General features: G+C 44.6%; 2 protein-coding genes across 2 annotated transcripts; both read right to left on the reverse strand.

Moving 5' to 3' along the window:
* Nucleotides 1-1,884: 1,884 nt before the first annotated feature.
* On the reverse strand, nt 1,885-7,218 carry marchf11 (membrane-associated ring finger (C3HC4) 11; the record flags this gene model as incomplete). Its single annotated transcript, XM_080543468.1, has 5 exons — nt 1,885-1,896; nt 2,149-2,381; nt 2,756-2,951; nt 5,585-5,737; nt 7,111-7,218. The coding sequence occupies 5 exons, from the start codon at nt 7,216-7,218 to the stop codon at nt 1,885-1,887; spliced, it is 702 nt and encodes a 233-aa protein (XP_080399594.1).
* A 3,850-nt stretch (nt 7,219-11,068) lies between these two features.
* On the reverse strand, nt 11,069-17,076 carry znf622 (zinc finger protein 622). The gene is made up of 7 exons (XM_080543037.1): nt 17,006-17,076; nt 15,341-15,935; nt 14,711-15,001; nt 13,810-13,972; nt 13,270-13,370; nt 11,796-11,939; nt 11,069-11,478 (listed from the first exon to the last, which is right to left on the reverse strand). Exons 2-7 carry the CDS (start codon nt 15,927-15,929, stop codon nt 11,345-11,347), a joined length of 1,422 nt encoding a protein of 473 aa, XP_080399163.1. The 5' UTR covers nt 15,930-15,935; nt 17,006-17,076; the 3' UTR covers nt 11,069-11,344.
* Nucleotides 17,077-20,895: the final 3,819 nt, after the last annotated feature.

Raw genomic sequence — 20,895 nt, forward strand, 5'->3', positions numbered from 1 at the left:
AACAGTCCAAATCATCCCCCTTCTAAAACTGCCATCCCCCCTTTCCATCCCTTATGTCATTTTATCAATGAACGTGGTATTACTGCCCTCTCCCGCTTCCAGACGCACGCCTACCCTATAATATAGTATTAACGCCCTGTGATAGCGGCTCAAATAGCGGCTGAATGAAGCCAAGTGCTATAATATAATATAATATAATACAGACAGTATATAATATTGTCAGTATTGTCTGTCTGTATTATATTATATTATAGCACTTGGCTTCATTCAGCCGCTATAATTGAGCCGCTATCACAGGGCGTTAATACAAACCTCATTCACCTGCGTTCAATTCCAAGTATGTTTGGTATTTATAGAAGGAAGCACGTACGCAACTTTAAACCATCTCAGCCCGTTTTATAAATAATGCTTACGTCCGTTTAGAAAAATGTGCTTACGTGAAAGTCAAAGATGACGTTCAAGTACTTCTTTATGAATGAGGCCCCTGCAGTATGTGCTCTTGGAGAGAGATTTGTATTGGTTCTGACAGGTACTTCATACTTTCTCTCCCAGCAACGTCCTCCCTGACAGCATTTCACTGGAACTCCGCGGGCGGTAGCTCCATCCAAATATATGCAGGATTCTTCTTACGCAGTGCCTTGTTGTATATCATGTACACTCATTCCTTTTCATATTTCTTGGTTTCTTCTTATGATCATGTGCAACATTATATATAATGGAGTGGCTGTATATTTTATAAATCTTTGCCTTCTTTTTCACAGAACTATGACCACCAGCATACAGTATATTTACAAAATAACCGTGGTTATTTTTGTTTCAAAGCTCACAGTGAATGTAACATCACAGATATACTGTACAAAACTAGCCTTGATGTACTGTATTTTTTCATTTGTATTAGCTGTGTTATGTATTAAAATGATGTTTCTAACAATAAATACATGTATACATATTTAATCAATAGTCTGTGTGAGTTATTTACAGCAGGAAATCCTTCCTTATTTAACCCTGGCAATGAATGACCATTCCAAGTTTGTTAGAAAAATAGTTGTGATCCGTTCACCCTTTTAGTGCAAATATTTGAATAAAAAGTATCTTGGGTTCATTGTGTCAGAAGAATTGGAACTTTTTTATCGATTTTTTGATTGTGTATTTTGCCATGTATCTTTGACAACGTTCCAGAGATTCGGCCAAATGGTCAATCAGTTCTTTACAATAGTAATTGGAATGTATAAATGGTTTTGCACCGCTAGCTCCGGATGCAGCTGAATACCTGTGGAAAACACGGTTTATGAATTGAATACTAGTGTTGTTATTAACTTGCTAGAACAACCCCATTGCCCTTTGATGCATTGTGATTTGGGCAATTAGAATCATCATAATTAGGAGAGATACTTTCGACACATAAGTCATCTGAAAAAACAAGGACATCCCATGATATATTGTTATTTTTTAAGAAATAAGAAATATGGACATATCAATGCACAGCCCTGTTTCAAATCACCCCATGGAATCTCAATAGGATTAAGATCCGGGTTTTGACTGGGCCATTCCAGAATTCTAAATATTTTCTTTTTGAGTCATTCCTTCGTGGATTTACTGTAATGTTTATTTCGCGATCCATTTTTCTGCAACGTTTTTGTATCGCGATATATCGCCATTCGCCATACGATATTTCGTCCCATCCCTATCGTTTATTCTATTGGCGTCAGATCAAACTTGTTCACTGACTATTCTACATTCCCTTGGTTCTAATATCTTATATATTTGAGACCTCTCACTTCATATATTACTCAGAGAATGACATCAAACAAACCTCCCAATACAAACAACATTTTATGCATTAGATACATACATTGTACATTCCACAGAAATACCATTGGTGGGTCATACAGCATCCTGTTGGGGGGGAAAAGGAAAGAAGTCACATTCAAGTCATCTTCATACGCTTCACAATGTCACACATGTAATTTAATTGCCATGAGTCATTAAGGCACCCAGTATCAGGAACCAATAAAACAGGATCAAAACCATGCATGGGCATAGCCCCTCCCAGAGCCCTTGCCACAAGACCTGATTGAAGCTCATCACGCTGGAGAGAGGGGGGGTAAACACCTTCATCAGTCACACAGACGTTGCGTGGACGACTACCTCTCCTGAGCCGCTGTTCTGGCTGAGGCTGTCTCGGGTGGCCAGATAGGGGGGACAGCAGATGGACAAGGGGCGGAAGCAGAGACAGGACCAGGGCTGGAGGGATCCCTGTTGGGTGGGAAGTAAGGGGCCCGCAGCTGCCTTGTCATAGTTCAGGACTTCCCAGTGGAGGTTAGCGGCCCGCCAACGCATGAAGACATTGTGCACCGCTAGCCCTTCATGGACAACCAGGCCTGTGAGCAGAACAACTAGTTTAGGTTTGGGGGGAAAATGCCTCTCTTCTTAAACTAACACTTCACCTTTGCAATCATTTTACATTTCCTTGGGCCTGATTTTTTATTTTTTTTTGCATATCATATACACTTTATAGCCTTTATTTGCTACCAGACAATCACAAGTATGTGTGTTTATCCATAGTTCTATACCACAATGAAGAGGAGTAAGTGAGTAAGTCTGTTCTACTTTACAGGCAATGGAACGGTGCAATACTGATTGATCATTTTGGTAACCTGATGTGACCCGATACATTTGGGCCCTAGACAGGACCGTAAAGAGATGTGGCTGCTACAAGAACCTCACCCCAGTGCAGTAAGTGCCCCAGTCTCACCTATACAGACAAGGATGATGAAGCCGTACATGGCGTAGCAGACCTGGAACAGGACGTTCAACGTGGAACCCTGGGGGGGCTGGGGGCTGAGGCCCGCCCACAGGAGCCAAGAGATGCTGGCCACCAGGAAGAGAGAGCCCAGGCACACAGCGATGATCTGGACCTTCTCCACCAGAGTAACGGTGATGGCCTGCCACTGTGGTAAATAGGATTTGAAACGTCATGGCCAATCATGGTAATAATACAGATGCAAAATACATAATAAATACTTTTTATACTTAGTCTCCCTATTTCAGGGCACCAAAGTAATGGGAGAGATTCATATAAAGTCCAAATTAAGCACTGATGATTAGTATTTGGTCGACAATCCTTTGCATGCAATAACAATATCTGCGACCCAGTGACCCCCCCAGGTATCTTCTCTGGTGAAGTTCTGTCAGGCCTGTACTGCAGCCATCTTCAGGTGTTGATTGTTTTTAAGGTTGTTTTCCCTAAAATCTTGTCAGGAAATGCCTTGGCCAGTCAAGAACCTTCAACTTTTTTGACTTGAAAAACTACTGCTATGGCAGTATGTTTTGAGCACCGCTGGACTGGCCATACAATCTTTCTGCCCGCTGGCAGATGGGCCGCGCTAGTTTTGGGCCGGTCGGGCCGCCTTGCCCCCCCCCCCCCCCCCCCCCCAAAAAAAAAAAAAAAAAAAAACTAGCGCGGCCCAAAATAGCGCGGCATCAACTAGCGCTGAATCAAGCGGCGGCCCCCGTTTATACTAACACATGGGCTGGCCCAATCACACACCTGCTGTCCATCGGCCCCCTCCCCCACTCTGATCCCTCGGCCGACAACCCAAGTACAGTGTCATGTCTGTAGATAAGATAGTGAAAGGGGGTGCCCAGAAAACTAGGGAGAAAAAAAGGAAGAAGCTAGCAGAGGATGCCTCAAAATGTCAGAAACTGACAGATATGTTCTCTGCATCGACTGTGGGGGCTAGGCCTACTACAGCTGCGGCTGCCACAGCAAAATCTTTACCGCTAACTAACGTTAGCACTGCAGTAGCACTGATGTGCCGTTAGCAATTGAGGAGGAGACAGAGGACACAGCTAGAGAGGTAAGCAATGTTGTTACTTGGTTTTACAAAAGCAAAGTTATGTTAGTCGCTTGCATTGGCCAGATTAAGGGAGCAGCAGCAGAGAATGTCTTATGACTTATGCTAACCCGTACAGGCAGCATGATTGCATTGCGCTTCACCAGGACTTGGCTGGAATTCATGCACACACAGTGATCTCTCTCGTGGTGTAACGTTAGTGCTGCTTGGCTGTGGACTCTATAGCTAACGTTAGATGGGGGTGTTCTGCATTTTGTGACTTTCTATTTTGTTGCTAGCTAGCAAGTTGAGGTATCACTGTCACTGACATAAATGCAATACCAACAATGGGTGTTAATAATACTTTTTATTTGAAAATAAAAATATTTTAAAAAAAAATCTACACTAGCCTAGTTCAGAACTAATGAATGCTTTTTATTGCATGGAGAAATAAAACTCATGCAGTCTGCAACCCAATAATGTTGTCTTGCAACCTTCCATTTGAAATGACTGGGCTTCTGGTGTAACATAATGCAATCATGCAGCCTGTGTGTACATGTAAATGAGAACTTTGCTGATTTTGACAACCAGCTAGTTTACTTCTCTGTCCATGTCTTGTTGAACCAGGTTGAGCTGCTGCTGCCCTCCCCAGAAAAGCAGAGTGTCAGGGAAAGAGAGGAAAAGGAGAGAGAAAAAGATGAAACAGAGGAAACAGAGTGCCACGTTCAGGACTTCAATTACTTTGCCTGTCCTGAGCCTTCCATGCTAGATCACTTTTTAGATGACCACCCTCAGCAGAGAACCAAAAATACAGCGGCACAAAAGTATTTCACATGTGCAGATGGCACCAGTAGGAAGTGGCTCACATATTGCGAAGAACAGCATACATTGTTTTGTTGTGTCTGTATGGCATTTGGCAATAGCACTGACCCCAGAAAATGTATTACTGGAATGACAGGATGGAGACGTGCGCAACAGAATGTGGAGGAGCATGAAAAGAGTGCTACACACCGAAAGTGTGCTGAAGCCTATTTTCTAAGAAGTAGAAAAGGAGATATCCAGAGCAAGTTTGCTGGCAGTCAGATGTCTGCTCATAGGCAGCAAGTAAGAAAGAAACGCCAGGTTTTGGAGTGTGTTGTGGATGTGGTGAAGGTGATAGGCAAGAGGGGCTTGAGCTACATAGGGGGTTTTACAAATGGTATATTCAACAGACTGCCAGCATGTTGATCGGCGGTGTCGGACCGATTGTGTTGGGCCGGTCTGAGCCACATGGCAGGGCCTAATTTTTGTCCCAGTCCAGCCCTGGTTTTGAGCCATTGTCTTGCTGTGTAATGAAGCACCATCCAATGAATTTGGAGGCATTTGCTTGTACTCGAGCAGACACTTCAGAACCCATTCTGCTGCTGCCGTCCAAAGTGCAAAAGCAGATATTTGATGTGTGGAGAATAATGGAATTACAGTGATTGTACTCATTTGGTGCATGGTGCATGGTGTCATCAGTGCATCCAATGAGAACAGCAAACACCATAAAAGGTGAAGCGGTTTAATCTAAATGAATTCCCATACATTTCGCCCCATCTGGATTTCTTTGGTAATAATAATAAACCCAAATTTGCAGACACTCCATTCCAATTGCTATCCCTCTCTGAAGACTGTTTGCATTCTTTTTTAGTATGGGTTAGGTGTTGTTTCTGGACAAAGAAGCCTTAGATTCAGCATAACAAAAGCCCTTAAGGCCTACTCCTTACCTGCCCGGGTCTCTTGTGAATGGACATGACGTGGAAGCGGTAGCGGCACAGCTCACAGGCCCAGGAGCCCTTCTCGCTGATCCACCTGAGCAAGCAGTGCTGGTGCACGTGGCGGACTGAGCCGTCACATCGGCACGGGTTCAGCAGGTTGCCCTATGGGAGAGCAAAATAAGTTGAAAGTTCAAAATTCAAAATTGATACAGATCCATGCCAGTAGTGCAACAATAGAGTCGTCAACCCTGGTGCTTGCCTACAGGGCATTCAAGGGAACAGTCCCTCCCTATCTGCAAGCAATGGTCAGCCCCCACACCCCACCATAGATTTCCCATTGTCTGTTGACTAGTTTTTTGTACGTTGAGTTTGCCTTTGATAATGGCAGTCAATAATATAATGTTTCATTTCAGTTCATTATGAATTGTTCTGGGTTCAGTCTCTGCTGTCATCCATCCTTAACGAGCGATTAGAAAAGTCAAACGGTTCTAACCAGATCGCGCCACAGACAGGGAGACACAGAGAGAAGCAAAGAGAAAGGGTGCATGTGTGTGTGTGTGTGTGTGTGTGTGTGTGTGTGTGTGTGTGTGTGTGTGTGTGTGTGTGTGTGTGTGTGTGTGTGTGTGTGTGTGTGTGTGTGTGTGTGTGTGTGTGTGTGTGTGTGTGTGTGTGTGTGCGTGCGTGCGTGCGTGCGTGCGTGCGTGCGTGTGTGTGTGTGTGTGAGCGAGAGAACGAGAGAAAGAGTAGTAGACAAATCATTCGGAGCATGAGCATTTCCACGGGAATGTTATTGGTTTTAATATTTCGCAATCGTGCCAACGTCAATGCAGGGCTCGACATTAATTAAGTGCCATAGCTCTATAGTGTCATATGCCATCAAGGGGGAGAAATGCAACATGAAACAGGTAAAAATATGTTAGTATCATGTACAAATCAGCCTAATGTTAGATAGATAACTTTACATTAAATATGTCTAACATCCGCTGTCAAACGCCACATCGTGAGCTTAGAATTATAAGGTTCTATCTCCGGGCAGTTCAGAGATATTGAGCGTCAAAGTTTTTACATTCCATTATGTTTTGTGAGACGGAACCTTTGTATTTTATGAATGACTAACTAAAAAATGTAAACATTTTAAAAATAACACCACACAGGCATTAATAAACACCTAATGGTTCAGATTATGTAAAAAAAAAAAAAAAAAAAATGACAAAAATGGAGATAGAACCTTATAATTCTACCGTCACGACATGTAAGAATTTATTTCTAAGTAAACAGTATTGTACATCTCGGAAATGTGAATCGCACTCCGATGAAATGGTATACTGTATTTCGATGGGGAGGCTGTGCCTGACGCTTCCATTGGACTGGGACACCGGGGCGCTCATACAATCTCCACGTTTGTTGCAGAGGAACAGGGTGACTGTCACCCTGTGACAAACGCGCAGATATCGTGCTCCGGTGTCTTGCTTTGGTAGTCTAATGGAAGTGCCCAGGTAATATCGTGTGTGCAGCCAGCGGAACATCAGCCTTACCTGCTTAGCACCTTGGAAACAAATCCGACAGCTGGGAGTGTGGATGCAGCTCTCCTCACTGCTGCAGATCCAATAACTTTCCCCGATCGTCCCGTCTTCACTTGACATGCAACACGCCTCACCATCATTATTATCCACATTGCATTCACTGCTTGCTGCTCCAAACTGTTCTGTAACCAAAGGCCAAAGGTGGTGAGGCTGGTCGTGGTGTCCTCCTCTCTCTCCACAGCAGCTGGTCTCCTCCGCCCCTGGGTGATGCCGAGGCTGCTGTCCTTCCTCCAGTGGATGGAGATGATGTGGTTGGTCATCTTCATCCCAGGTGTGGGGGGGTATGGTAGCGCCCCCCAGTGGCTCACAGGTGTGGGGGGGTCTGGTAGCGCCCCCCAGTGGCTCACAGGTGTGGGGGGGTCTGGTAGCGCCTCCCAGTGGCTCACAGGTGTGGGGGGGTATGGTAGCGCCCCCCAGTGGCTCACAGGTGTGGGGGGGTCTGGTAGCGCCTCCCAGTGGCTCACAGGTGTGGGGGGGTATGGTAGCACCCCCCAGTGGCTCACAGGTGTGGGGGGGTATGGTAGCGCCCCCCAGTGGCTCACAGGTGTGGGGGGGTATGGTAGCACCCCCCAGTGGCTCACAGGTGTGGGGGGGTATGGTAGCGCCTCCCAGTGGCTCACAGGTGTGGGGGGGTATGGTAGCGCCTCCCAGTGGCTCACAGGTGTGGGGGGGTATGGTAGCGCCCCCCAGTGGCTCACAGGTGTGGGGGGGTCTGGTAGCGCCTCCCAGTGGCTCACAGGTGTGGGGGGGTATGGTAGCGCCCCCCAGTGGCTCACAGGTGTGGGGGGGTATGGTAGCGCCCCCCAGTGGCTCACAGGTGTGGGGGGGTCTGGTAGCGCCTCCCAGTGGCTCACAGGTGTGGGGGGGTATGGTAGCGCCCCCCAGTGGCTCACAGGTGTGGGGGGGTATGGTAGCGCCCCCCAGTGGCTCACAGGTGTGGGGGGGTCTGGTAGCGCCTCCCAGTGGCTCACAGGTGTGGGGGGGTATGGTAGCGCCTCCCAGTGGCTCTTCCACTTCTGTCTCTGTCTCCCCCCCGCAAACTAGACCCCCCGCCCCTCCCTCCTCTGGCTCTGCGCTCATCATAAAATAATGAAAGAAAAGTCCCAAAAAATGATCAATGGTATTGATCACGAATCCAAAAAGAGAGGCAGCCAGCTCCACCACAACCGTACGCATCATTCCCAAAAAACAACAATCGAATCAAGTGAATGCAGCTTAGCAACCAAATCCCCAACGTTAAGATATTAGTTTGACGAAGTTGTGGATATAATAACGGACGTGATGCTGCGTTCGGAAAGGTTCGTATCCAAACACACTCTGAGAATCTACTGTTTCCCCGCACCTATGTCGCGTTTCCAAGGAAGATACCGTGAGTTTAGAATTATAAGGTTCTATCTCAATTTTTGTCAAATTTTTTTTTTTTTTTACATAATCTGATCCATTGGGTGTTTATTAATGCCTGTGTGGTGTTATGTTTTTAAATGTTTACATTTCTGAGTTAGTAATTCATAAAATACAAAGGTTCCATCTCACAAAACATAATGGAATGTAAAAACTTTGACGCTCAATATCTCTGAACTACCCTAAACGGAGAACCTTATCATTCTAAACGGAGATAGAACCTTATCATTCTAAACGGAGATAGAACCTTATCATTCTAAACGGAGATAGAACCTTATCATTCTAAACGGAGATAGAACCTTATCATTCTAAGCTCACTACTTTCCAGAACCATGTTACCGAGCCGCTGGTGAAACCTTGGGGGGTTATTAGAAGAAGGGTCGCACTCACACTGGTGGAGGGTAATATTAATGTGTTTTTTTGCAAAGCGCTCTGTGTGCGTGCAAGTGGGAATATTGATTAGAAAATTAGACCATGTGTCATTTTCCTGCTGTAGCAGGCCACTGGTTAATAGGACAGAGGTTATTAACTCAATAAATCGTTCATTTTTAAATATGTAATAAAGTGTAACCAAGAGGTGATGGGTCTATGATATCATCATCTAACCACTCAGCAAGGCGACAGTCACAGTACCTTGAATAACTCTGCACTGCACTTTATATATATATATATATATATATATATATATATATATATATATATATATATATATATATATATATATATATATATATATATACAGCACTATCCATGCACTGTCTGTCCTGTGTTGTCCTGTTTTTGCCTGTTTTTGCATTTGTATTTGTATTTGTTATGTATATGTGAAAAAAGCATAAATGCACCTTCTGTAATGCCAAAACAAATTCCTATATTATGTGTTAAGCATAATGGCAATAAACATTATCTGAATCTGAATCACAGTGGCGTTCCAAGCGCTGTAACGGTTTATCGAACTTGTGGCAACTTTTCTCATGTTTTTCTCATTTGCATCAGCTAAATAAAGAGGCAATTTTCCATCCTCGCTCAAAACCCACAGTCATCACTATAATTACCTACAACTTTGGTGTAGTCTTTAATTACATCAGTTGCCTTATCATAGGCCTATGTATAATTTAATTTACATAATTTACCTTTTGTGTTTCCTCTGTGTAAACACGTTCGCATGCACAACATGTATTATTAGGGTAGGCCAATGTATGGTCGCTGGCAATAGTGTATATTCAACATAATAAATAGTTTAGGTTGTTTGAACCTGTTAAGACAGTGAATACTACATTGGCCTGCATACTGCATGCTAGTTTCAATTATTTTCCCCTCCCATTGACCATAGATTGAAGAACAACCGTCTTTGCATTTTGTGCGTAGCCTATAGGCTCCCAAACCTATCAGTGAAGTAGGGATGTACAGTATATTTCCCAGAGAATCTCTACTTTGACCCCATAGTAATTGTTTGATTTTAAATCCAAACTGTTGGAAGTATAGAGCTAAAAGAAGACAAAATGCTACCTCTTTCCAATACTGATGGAGGACACTGTATAAAGGCAGCAGGACACTGTATAAAGGCAGCAGGCATTGTTGAGGTGCTCACACATGATAGGTGATATGCACTGGCCTCAACACAAGGTAGGGCAGAGCTTGCACCCAGAGTTCAATATATATTATTTCAACTCTGGACGCACCCTAAACACAACGGCACTTTGGAAGGACACTGGAAATAGCTGATTACAGCTGCGCTGTACCTTGTGCTGATCCATAGGCTACAGTAATCACTTGAGAATGACACTGTCGAGAGGGCATTTACCTGGTAGGCTAAATATTGATTGCATCTGTAGGAGATCATGAATATGATGATAATAGTAAGCCTAATCTGAAGCAGATATTGAGATAGATATTGTTCTAGAAGGTCAGGGAGGTAGTGAACAAAATTGTGTTTATTAGGATCACATTGTTCTCACACCTCTTTAGTTTTTTTAGCCATTGGACTGAACTGGATGGAGCAATGGGAGAATGTGCTGGAAATTTAATTGGATGAACGTTTCTTATCAGTTTTTCTATTTTAATAAGCACTTATTAGTATTTGTATCCTACGAGCACACATCATCATTGTACTAGCATGGGATTGAGGGAGTTTCTGTCTGGGAAGAAGTCTCTGATGGCCTTGAAGCCAGGTGAAGGATCCTCTCCCCTTTTTGTGATTTCACACGCGGGCCACAGACAACAAACATTGTATAGTTTTGTACATTCTGATCAAGGTCATGAGCAGATATGGTTCTGTCATGATTCATAGTGGCCAATTAGGGGGAGGTCTCTGGGATTTGGGAAAGTATATACAGTATGTAATGGAACTGAATAAATCATCACTCTTCTCGGAGACTGCCTCAGATTAGGGTGCACTGCTTTGTACTCTACTTGATCTACGTGATCTTCAAAAATAAACTACCACTTGTGCAATAGAGAAAATCTCCTCCGTATTTCAAAAAGTAGAACATTTTTGACTCATTTTGATAATCATTACACTTTATTTGATCAACAGAATTAGTTGGGGAGTTACCGTGAAGAAAGAAAAGACAACTAAAAAAATGTAAGCAGTAACTAAGTATTTCAGATCATGAATCAAATACATCTTGATGTCTCTAACAATATTAACAGAGAGCTTTTTGGACCATAAGATTTGTATCCACTGCTGAAATCCTTTGAGGTCTAGATAGAACAGCCCAGACCTGAATATCCCTGTAGATAAACAATGTTCTAGAGGGGAAAGGTGCTTGGAACAGTCCCTCTGAGACTAGAACATGACTTGATCTCTGAAGTGGTGCTGTTTGGTGGTATTGCCCCTCATTCCCATCTTCATCATCCATTTTGACTTCATCTTCTGGACGTACCGCATGTCCTTCGGTTTCTGATAGAAAGAGTTTTTGCCTGGAGGGTAAGAAAATAAAACGATGAATGCATGGATAAATGGATGAGAAGAACAGAGAGAAGTGGGATAAGGACTTGTATAAAAACATGAAGAGGTCGGCAGAGAAAATTCAGCACCAAACCTAAGGAGCAGTACAGGGTACAGATTCACCACTTCATGGTGCATGATTTAACAGTGGTTCAGCTCCTATATGAAAGCCAGATGTGAATGTATATGTTCATTCATCCTTAAAGTATGTAAAACATTGGGTATGTAGAGTCTCACAGCCGGGTTCAGCCCTGTCTGGAGCATGGTCAACGTCTAGGTTGAGACTTACCGACTTCTCCACCCCAACCGAGGGCTTGGTACTGCCTGAGGACCCGGCCCACTGCGTTCCTGTTGTGGGCCAGCGCCACCGTCTTGGGAGCGCCGAAACGCTGTTTGTAGTAGCGCATCAGAGAGCGGTGGCCAATCTTAGCACCTGAGAACAACAGCAGGAGAGAAAGGGAGTTGTTGTTGGGTTTGTGATGTGTTCTAGGAAGGTGATGTTTTAGGGAGGGACCTGAGAAATGATTGACCACCTGATCTGTCACACTATCAATATGTCATTCAAAAGCGTCTCCTCAAAGGGACGCGGCGTGTGCCTCCAATGTCCTTATATGTTCAGAATGCCCCCTATGAACATCATTAAAGGAGAAGTTTATTTGCATTCTGTTTTTAAGTATTGGTAGTATTATGGGCCTCTGTCGCCCTCTTGGTGCTGCGGGATGGAACTACAAGAGAAAAAACATCAAGAATTTCTCAGGTCCTTGTTATAGGATTAGGATTACATGCCATGAAAGAAAATAAGTACCATATGGAAATACTTGTAAACTGATACTCAAATGGTGACGCACTGGTCACATCTGGCCTGTGAGTGGCCCCCCTAGCAAAAACCTTAATAAACCAGCGTTTAAAAATGATTGTGGAACCATTTATTTGTTTGTAATTTGGTCCTATATTTTTAAGATTGGTGTGATGGTTTCTCACAATTCCACATGGGACACATTTACATTTTACCTTCAATTGCTTGTGGCTCGACAAATCTGCAATTGTTTGGATACAATGACGATTTTAGTTAGCCGGAAGAATTTAATCAAGTATGAGTGTGATTTCATCATAGCCAATTTGTGGTAAATGATTGATCATAATGTTCCAGCCCTCCGTCCGACTGCTCCAGCAAAAAATAGCCCCCGGCTTAATGTAATTGAGTATCCCTGCACTAACGCTGGCTCTGAAGTCTGCGACATGTCAAAAACAAAGGGATTTCAAAGAGAGTGGCTAGGGGGCCAACAACAACTAGCCTAATTCTAAAAGCATGTTGATAATCCTTGACAGATACTGTAGATACCACTCTAATGGCCAATGCACACAGCGTGCGATTTCTGTTGCGCGTCAACATTCCATTTTGAAGTTTGAATGGAAGTCTATGAGAACATCGCATCTCAACACACACGGCCCCGATTTTAATCGCACGGCGAAAATTCGATTCCATTCATTTTGAATGGGACAAAGCACACGGCGTGCGAGTTTTGGCGCACTGTCAAATTTTGCAAATGTTAGCTTCAAAATGAATGGAATCGAATTTTCGCCGTGCGATTAAAATCGGGGCCGTGTGTGTTGAGATGCGATGTTCTCATAGACTTCCATTCAAACTTCAAAATGGAATGTTGACGCGCAACAGAAATCGCACGCTGTGTGCATTGGCCTTAATAGTTCAGTGGGCATACAGCCATTACACCATGCCCCTGTGTCATGTCATGTTATGTCACCTGAAGGTAGAGTGAGCTCCAGCGTGTCATCATCGTACTCAAAATCCTTCATGTCGGGCAACTCTTCATCTTCCGCCTCTTCCTGGTCAGGATAACTAGTCCTATACATTTAAAAAAACGGTTAGTAGAAAGCAGTTGGTTACATCCAGAGAAATCCAAACCCATGAACACACCTCATGGGTAATGGAAATATTGATATAGGGTGTATTATGGGTCTATTAGGGTTGGGCGGTTTTCGAAAATAGCAACGTTTTTTTTATCAAAACTGTCATAAATTGCTATATTGTAGCGGACGCTATTGTGAGACGCTAATAATTCACCAGTATGTTTCTATGGTGGGAATTGGACGAGAGCCCTTTAACTGCTGAGTCGCAGTTGTGACATATGGGGGGTTTCACACAGATGTTTTGACCACAGTATGGATATCTATGGTTTTGACTGTTGTTATGCTAGTTTGCATTTCTCTTTGTTATTCATTGTTTATGAATAACGAGTAAAACACTGAACCAACCACACACACACACACACACACAGCTCTACCTGAAGTCGTAGAAGTCTGCAAACTCCAGTGATGCGTCTCCATCTGTCAAGAGCTTACAGTGGCTCTTGTCTGTCATGTGACCCTGCACGGCCTCAGTGGTGTAGAAGGAGCGGCCCTTCTCGTTACACCACAGACACACCTTCCCCGCACCAACCTTCTCTCCTGGATGAAAACAAGACCAGAAAACAAACAAAAAAACACATTTTTCATGAGTTGAAAGACTTTTTCTATGTACACAAAAGGCCTATTTCTCTCAAATTGTGTTCTCAAATTTGTTTAAATTAGGGCTGTCAATGTTAACGCGTTAACGATCACGGTTAATTTGGAAACTTTTATTTTATTATTATTTGATGCGAATTAATCATATGACCATAAATCATAACTTTACATAACATAACTGATTTGGGTACTGGATTGTAATAATGATGACAATCGTCCCACCCGGACACTGAATTGAATGTTCATTTCTCTACCATAAGCCATCTCCAAAGTCGTTTCCAATTCTCAGCCACAAGCCTTTGGAGGCGGCTTACGGTAGAGAAATGAACATTCAATTCACAGACGACAGCTTGTGTGGACATTCCTGCCAATTGCACGCTCCCACAAACATCTGTGGCATTTTAAGTGGCCTTTTATTGTGACCAGCCTAAAGCACATCTGTGCAATAATCATGCTGTCTAATCAGCATCTGGATATGCCACACCTGTCAGGTGTATTTGGAGAGGTTAAGCTAGATCTGTGCTTGAAGGTAGCTCCTGCCTGAAGCCAGAGATGACTTCACCCATCCAGTTGCTGGAAAACACTGGTCTAAGAGAAGCTTTCCCAGTCCTTACGTCACTAGTAAACATTACAAATACAACTTGAACAGCGCTTAGTTTTAACCCACACCACTAAACTCACCCAGGTAGCGAATGATGCCCTTCAGATCTATGAGGTACTCCAGGTCAGGCATGAAGAAGCTGTGTACATTGGTCATGTGGGCCATGTTCTTCATGAGTGAGTGGGAGTGGTGGGGACAGAACAGACAGTCCGTGATAGGGATGGCCCCTGGCAGGGCCTCAGAGTGTGGAGCCGCTGACACAGCGCTGCCCCCTTCCCCGTGCTCCATGGTTTCTTCTTCTTCTTCCTCATAATCATCGTCTTCCATATCATCATCATCATCATCACCACCATCCACATCCTCCCATTCTTCTGCAAGAGAGAGAGAGATGAAGGTGATGCAAAGATACACTCTATTAGGGATGGGCGATAGATTGAATTTGGCAATGGAAAGTAACCACCTAAATGTATTTTTTGTACTGACAAACATGATCATTCAAATTCTCGTGGTATGAATTCTTAACCATATCACCCCATCTTACACAAACTATGCGACCATACAACTACCATACAATCTAAAAATATGTTGAGGTTGGAAATCCAAGCAGTTGAAAAGGTTTTCAGGGGAGGGCAATAATTTGATGAATACAGCACAGTAGTAAACTAATGGTAATTAGTAGCAATATAGTCATTTAACTATTTGCGTCATACCATCCTTTGCTGCACCCCCCTCCTCCTCCTCCTCTGCCAGCTTCTTGGCCTGTTCCTCGAACCACTGCAGCCTGGGTGGTTTCTCTGGCCGAGGCCTCTCCGCTCCCTCCTCCTGCCCCGAAGCCTGGGGTTTTCCTGACTTCTCCGGACTGGGCCGCTGCTGTTCCTTCAGGGCCTGCCGCAGTGCCTCGTTCATGGCGTTGTGGTCCACCTTGCCCGTGTCCGTGCCCAGTCCCTTCTCCAAGTTCTTCTCGTTCATCTTTTCCACTTTCCTCTGCGCAGCCAACACGGCCTGCTTCTCGGCCTGTTGGTGCTTGTGAGACTGCAGGTGGTTCTGATAGGCGTTGGTGCTGGAGAACCTCTTATTACACGTCGAGCAGAGCTCGCTAACCACCTCTGCTTCCACTTCGGCAGCAGTCCGTTGGGCCAGGACACGCTCTTGGAAGTTCTCGGCGTTTACAGGGGGCATGTCGGCGACTTTACGTTTGAGGTTGTACCGGTGCCAGTCGGTTTTGTAGTGGGCGCGCTGCACGTCGCCGTCAGCAAACGCCACCCGGCAGCTGATGCAGGTGTAGGACATGGAGGACATGGCTGGCTGTGGGAAAGAAAGAAGAATATAAAAACAATTTAAGACAATTTTTTCTGAGTGGGGCAGTCACACTCATATTTTTCATTTTTATTTGACAGATACAGTGAAGATTTAGACAGGAAGGATGGGTGAGAGAGAGAGAGGAGGGATGACATGCAGGATATGTCCCCGGCCGTAATCGAACCGGGGACCCTGCGGTTACATGGTCTGCGCTTAACCCGCTACGCCACCTAAGCGCCCCAGAAAGAAGAATATTAGCCTACAGAGTTTCTCTAAAGTTACTGAGGGCAGGTTAAGGTCCTATAACATTCCCTACTAAAACTGTGCCAACTGTTTCGCCTTAATTGGGTTTCATTCACTATCCTAGTACACACGTCAACATGTCATTGCACCACGAGATCACTACTATTTGACAGGTTAGGTGTGCTGCTGTTGTTGAATTAGGTTCGGCTGCGTTCGTAAATACGCTCTGGAAATCTGATCAGCACTCATGGAATGCGTCTTGCCCAATCAAATGACTTGCTCCCTTTATGACGTTGAACCCTGAGTATGCGCTCTGGCGCTCTTAGAGCGAATTTACGAACGCAGCCAAATGACGTATTGCAATCGAATAACGCACAGACCTAAGCTAGCTAGCTAGTACAGTTGAGGTCCGCATGGGCTAACCCAGAGCTAGCTAGCCCCATGTGTGACTCGATTTACTACTGTTTACATGTGGATGTTGTAGAAATGGAGAGCACCAGAGGGTTTTGGTGACTTAGCTTCCAAGGCAAGGTAGCAGACGGCTAAACGACTAACTTTTAAATACATGTATACCAGTAAAAGGCTTTTTTCGAATATATTCCCTACCAGGGTGACTATTAATGCGAGACACAAAAGCTTTGGTTTGGTTAAACCTGTGGGGCCTGGACCCCAGTACCTAGCTAGCCTACCGTTAGCTTGGTTTAGCTAGCTAGCTATATCGTGTGACGAATGACAGATTATTTGCGAATCATCGCATGACTTCCCATAATTGACATTAGGCTGATTGTGTAGAAGACTAGCTACTTGGCCAGGAAAACGCACAGCTAACTTACCGATACAAAGATCTCCTCTCAAAATGTGTTGGTAGATGTCACTACAACCTCCACACGAGGGCTGTTTTCCGTGAACGTTCAAGTTCCGCCCACCTGTTTCCGGGTTATGTAAATTAGGATTTCAAAATAAAAGCGCCCCTTTTAATCTTGTTTAATCATTTAAGTTTTGTGTTCCCGGTCAAATCTGACCGAGAGCAACTTTCATCAATCATAAATATTGTGTTTTACATTTGATTGCCTCAAGGCCTTATGATATCCTCCACACTAGGCATTTGAACATATAAAATTGCTGACTAACCACTGGCATTGAATTTTGAGGTTTTAGTCAACTTTGTAACATCGGTGGTGTTCCCGGTCAAAAATGACCGCCATAGGAAATTAATGGATAACACAAGTTGTAACAAGCTACAACATTCCAGGATGTATCAGACCTGTTCAAATACCTCATATATAAAGTTTGACACATTTCAAACTAAACAATTAGGTGTTTGTTATGGGAACCCTTCTCTTTCCCGTGCTTATTTGCCCATCCGAACCAGACCTTCCAGACTAAACATTGTTTAGTCTGGAAGGTGTGGTTCACCTGGGGTGAAAGAGAAGGGTTCCCATAACTCTGGAAGGTATGGTTCTGATGGACACATAAGCACGGGAAAGAGAAGGGTTCCCATAACAAACACTGAAATGTATCAAACGAAACAGGTGTTTGTTATGGGAACCCTTCTCTTTCCCGTGCTTATATGCCCATCCCCCCACGTGAACCACACCTTCCAGACTAAACTCTCACAGACCCCCTAAAGCGTTATTTGTGCTTTGCTCTGAATTCACTCTGTGAACACAATGAGTAAGCGGCTGTCTAAGCGATTATCTGTCAGAGAGGCTCTCGACCGAATTTTTGAACCAGATGAAGAGGAGATTGAAGTTGAACCAGAGATAGAGGAGGATGTCTCAGAATTGGAAGACAACACCGATCCTGACTTCGATCCAGAATGTTATGAGACAGACGGCGAGGAAGAGGCCCCTGAGGAAGAGGCCCCTGTGGAAGAGGCACCTGAAGAACAGGCACCTGAGGTGACATTCCAGTCCAAGGGTGGCAACTTGCTCTGGTATTCATCCTCCCAGGATAGAGCAAGCAGAGCGAGAGTGGAAAACATCATAAGGATGACACCAGGACCAACGCGGTATGCTACATCTCGTGTGGATGACATCAAGTCCAGCTTCCAACTGTTTTTACCAGAGTCCATTGAGGAAATTGTACTGGACATGACAAACCTGGAGGGGAGGCGTGTGTTTGGGGACACATGGAGAGCACTGGACCAGGTAGACCTTCAAGCCTACATAGGTCTGTCGATTCTAGCAGGAGTATATCGGTCAAACAATGAGGCTACAAAGAGTCTGTGGGATGCGGAGTGCGGGAGGCCTATTATTCCGGTCCACTATGTCGTTACAGCAGTTTCATGTCCTATCGAGAGTTATCCGATTTGATAACAGAGATACAAGACCTGCCCGCTGGCGAAATGACAAACTGGCTGCCATCAGGAACGCTTGGGACAGGTGGGTGGAGCGCCTACCACTGATGTACAATCCAGGCCCTGAGGTGACAGTTGACGAGCGCATGGTCCGTTTCAGAGGTCGCTGTCCCTTCAAGCAGTACGGTACATCCCAAGCAAACCAGGCAAGTATGGAATCAAGATCTGGGCAGCATGTGATGCCAGGAGCAGCTATGCCTGGAATATGCAGGTCTACACAGGAAAACTTGTTGATGGAAGGCCAGAAAAAAAACAGAGCATGCGTGTTGTGCTGGACATGACAGCCGGTCTCAAGGGGCATAATATCACATGTGATAACTTTTTCACCTCATATGCGCTTGGTCAGGAGCTGTTGAAACGCAAGCTCACCATGGTGGGGACAGTGAGGAAGAACAAGCCTGAACTTCCCCCTGCGCTGGTGTCAACCAGAGGGAGAGAGATACTCTCATCAAAATGTGCTTTCACTGCCACACACTGTCTTGTGTCCTATGTTCCCAAGAAGAATAAAAATGTCATCCTGATGAGCACGGTACACAAAGACGCTGCTGTCAGCACCACAGAGGACAGGAAGCCCCAGATCATCCTGGACTACAACAGCAACAAAGGAGGTGTGGACTGCCTTGATAAGGTAATGTATATTTTCATCTATCATGCATTTTATTTTACTTTTATTCATGTGAAACAATGCATTTTTGTGTACGACAGATTCAATATTATTTCCAACCTCTTATTTATTTTTTCTTTCATTGCAGCTTACTGGCACGTACACCTGCCAGCGAATGACAGCCCGTTGGCCAGTGGCAGTGTTCCACAACATCCTGGATGTGTCTGCGTGTAACGCATATGTGGTATGGATGGCGATCGACCCAGTGTGGAATCGGGGGAAGAGTTTCAAGAGGAGACCCTTCCTGGCAGAGCTCGGGAAAGCATTAGTTACTCCTCTAATTCAAAGGCGCCAGCACCTTCCCCGCACACCAGCCTCTGCCAGTCTGGTTAGGAGTCAGCAAGCCCCAGCCGCTGCCCCCCAGCAAGGACAGGGGCAGAAAAGGCAAAGATGCAAGCTCTGTGCCCCTAGAGCCAATAAAACAAGCCTTACATGCTACAAATGTGATGCCTACGTTTGCAAGGCACACTCTGACCTGATTGCAAAATGCCACTCCTGTGGGTGAACACACACACACAGGCAGAGAGACCTTGACCCTGACCACCGTTCTTGTGGTGTACCTCCTCTCTCAACCCAATCATCAAAATAGAATTATATGCACATGCAACACTACAGTAACAGCTATGATTGGGCAATGGTATAGTATATGTCCTGGCTTTCTTGCTTCTGCAAGCAAACACACACACACACACACACGACTATTCATTCTGATGTTCTGTGAATTTGTTTTACAATAAATGTTCATTTTGGAATACATTTTCAGTGTCTATTCTTTCTATATTGCAGTTATTCAGGTTAACCAATAGTCTACATTGTTTATGTCTCATCAAATTTTGCACAGTATATGTTGAGATGTTGAAGAACTGATCCAATGTGTTGTTTGGCAGAGATATATAGAGATTCAGGGTGTAACTGGCCTTCTTATTTGAAATTCTCAAAAACGGAAATGAAATATTCAATTTCTACTGTGTATTTAGTCACATTACAGTAATTTGGTCATATCTATGTTCATTTTTTAACATCTCACAGGTCTCAGCTTTCACCAGGTACCAAATTTAGCAAATTTGACCATGTAGTTTTGGAGATATGAAGCTGTTAATCAGACCGGTCTAATTAGACCGGGAACACCAAGGATGGGGGGGCAAACATGAACACAACCCGAGGGTTAACACTAGAACAGCCGTGAGGTGTTAAACAGCACCAGTGAGTACAAAAAAAAATCTAAGTCTACTCCTCGCCTTGACTACGGCTAAGCGAGTGGGTGATTTGTGCACTCTCTCGTCACGGGCAGATTGTTTGATCATATCTGATGACGAAACAAAAGCTGTATTACGCCCTAACCCGGCTTTTATCCCTAAGGTTAATCGTGGGTTTAGGGTTCAGAGCTGTGCTCTGAACGCCTTTTTTTCCTCCTCCTCACGACGGAGAGAGGGAGAGGCGTTTACATTGTCTATGTCCGGTGCGCGCGTTGGCACAATATGTGAAGCGCACGGCAGGACTGAGATCTTCACCCCGGCTTCTGATCTGCTATGGCGGACAGAAAGCCGGGACACCACTCTCGAAGCAGAGGCTGTCCCATTGGATTTGCGAGGCTATTAGCTTCGCATACGAATCGAAGGGGCAGCCCGTGCCGACTGGCATTCGGGCTCATTCCACCAGGGGCATGGCCACATCAGTGGCCATTCTCAGGGGAGTGGGAG

Source organism: Nansenia antarctica (assembly GCF_963989245.1).
Source record: "Nansenia antarctica genome assembly, chromosome: 12".
Classification (NCBI taxonomy): Eukaryota; Metazoa; Chordata; class Actinopteri; order Argentiniformes; family Microstomatidae; genus Nansenia; species Nansenia antarctica.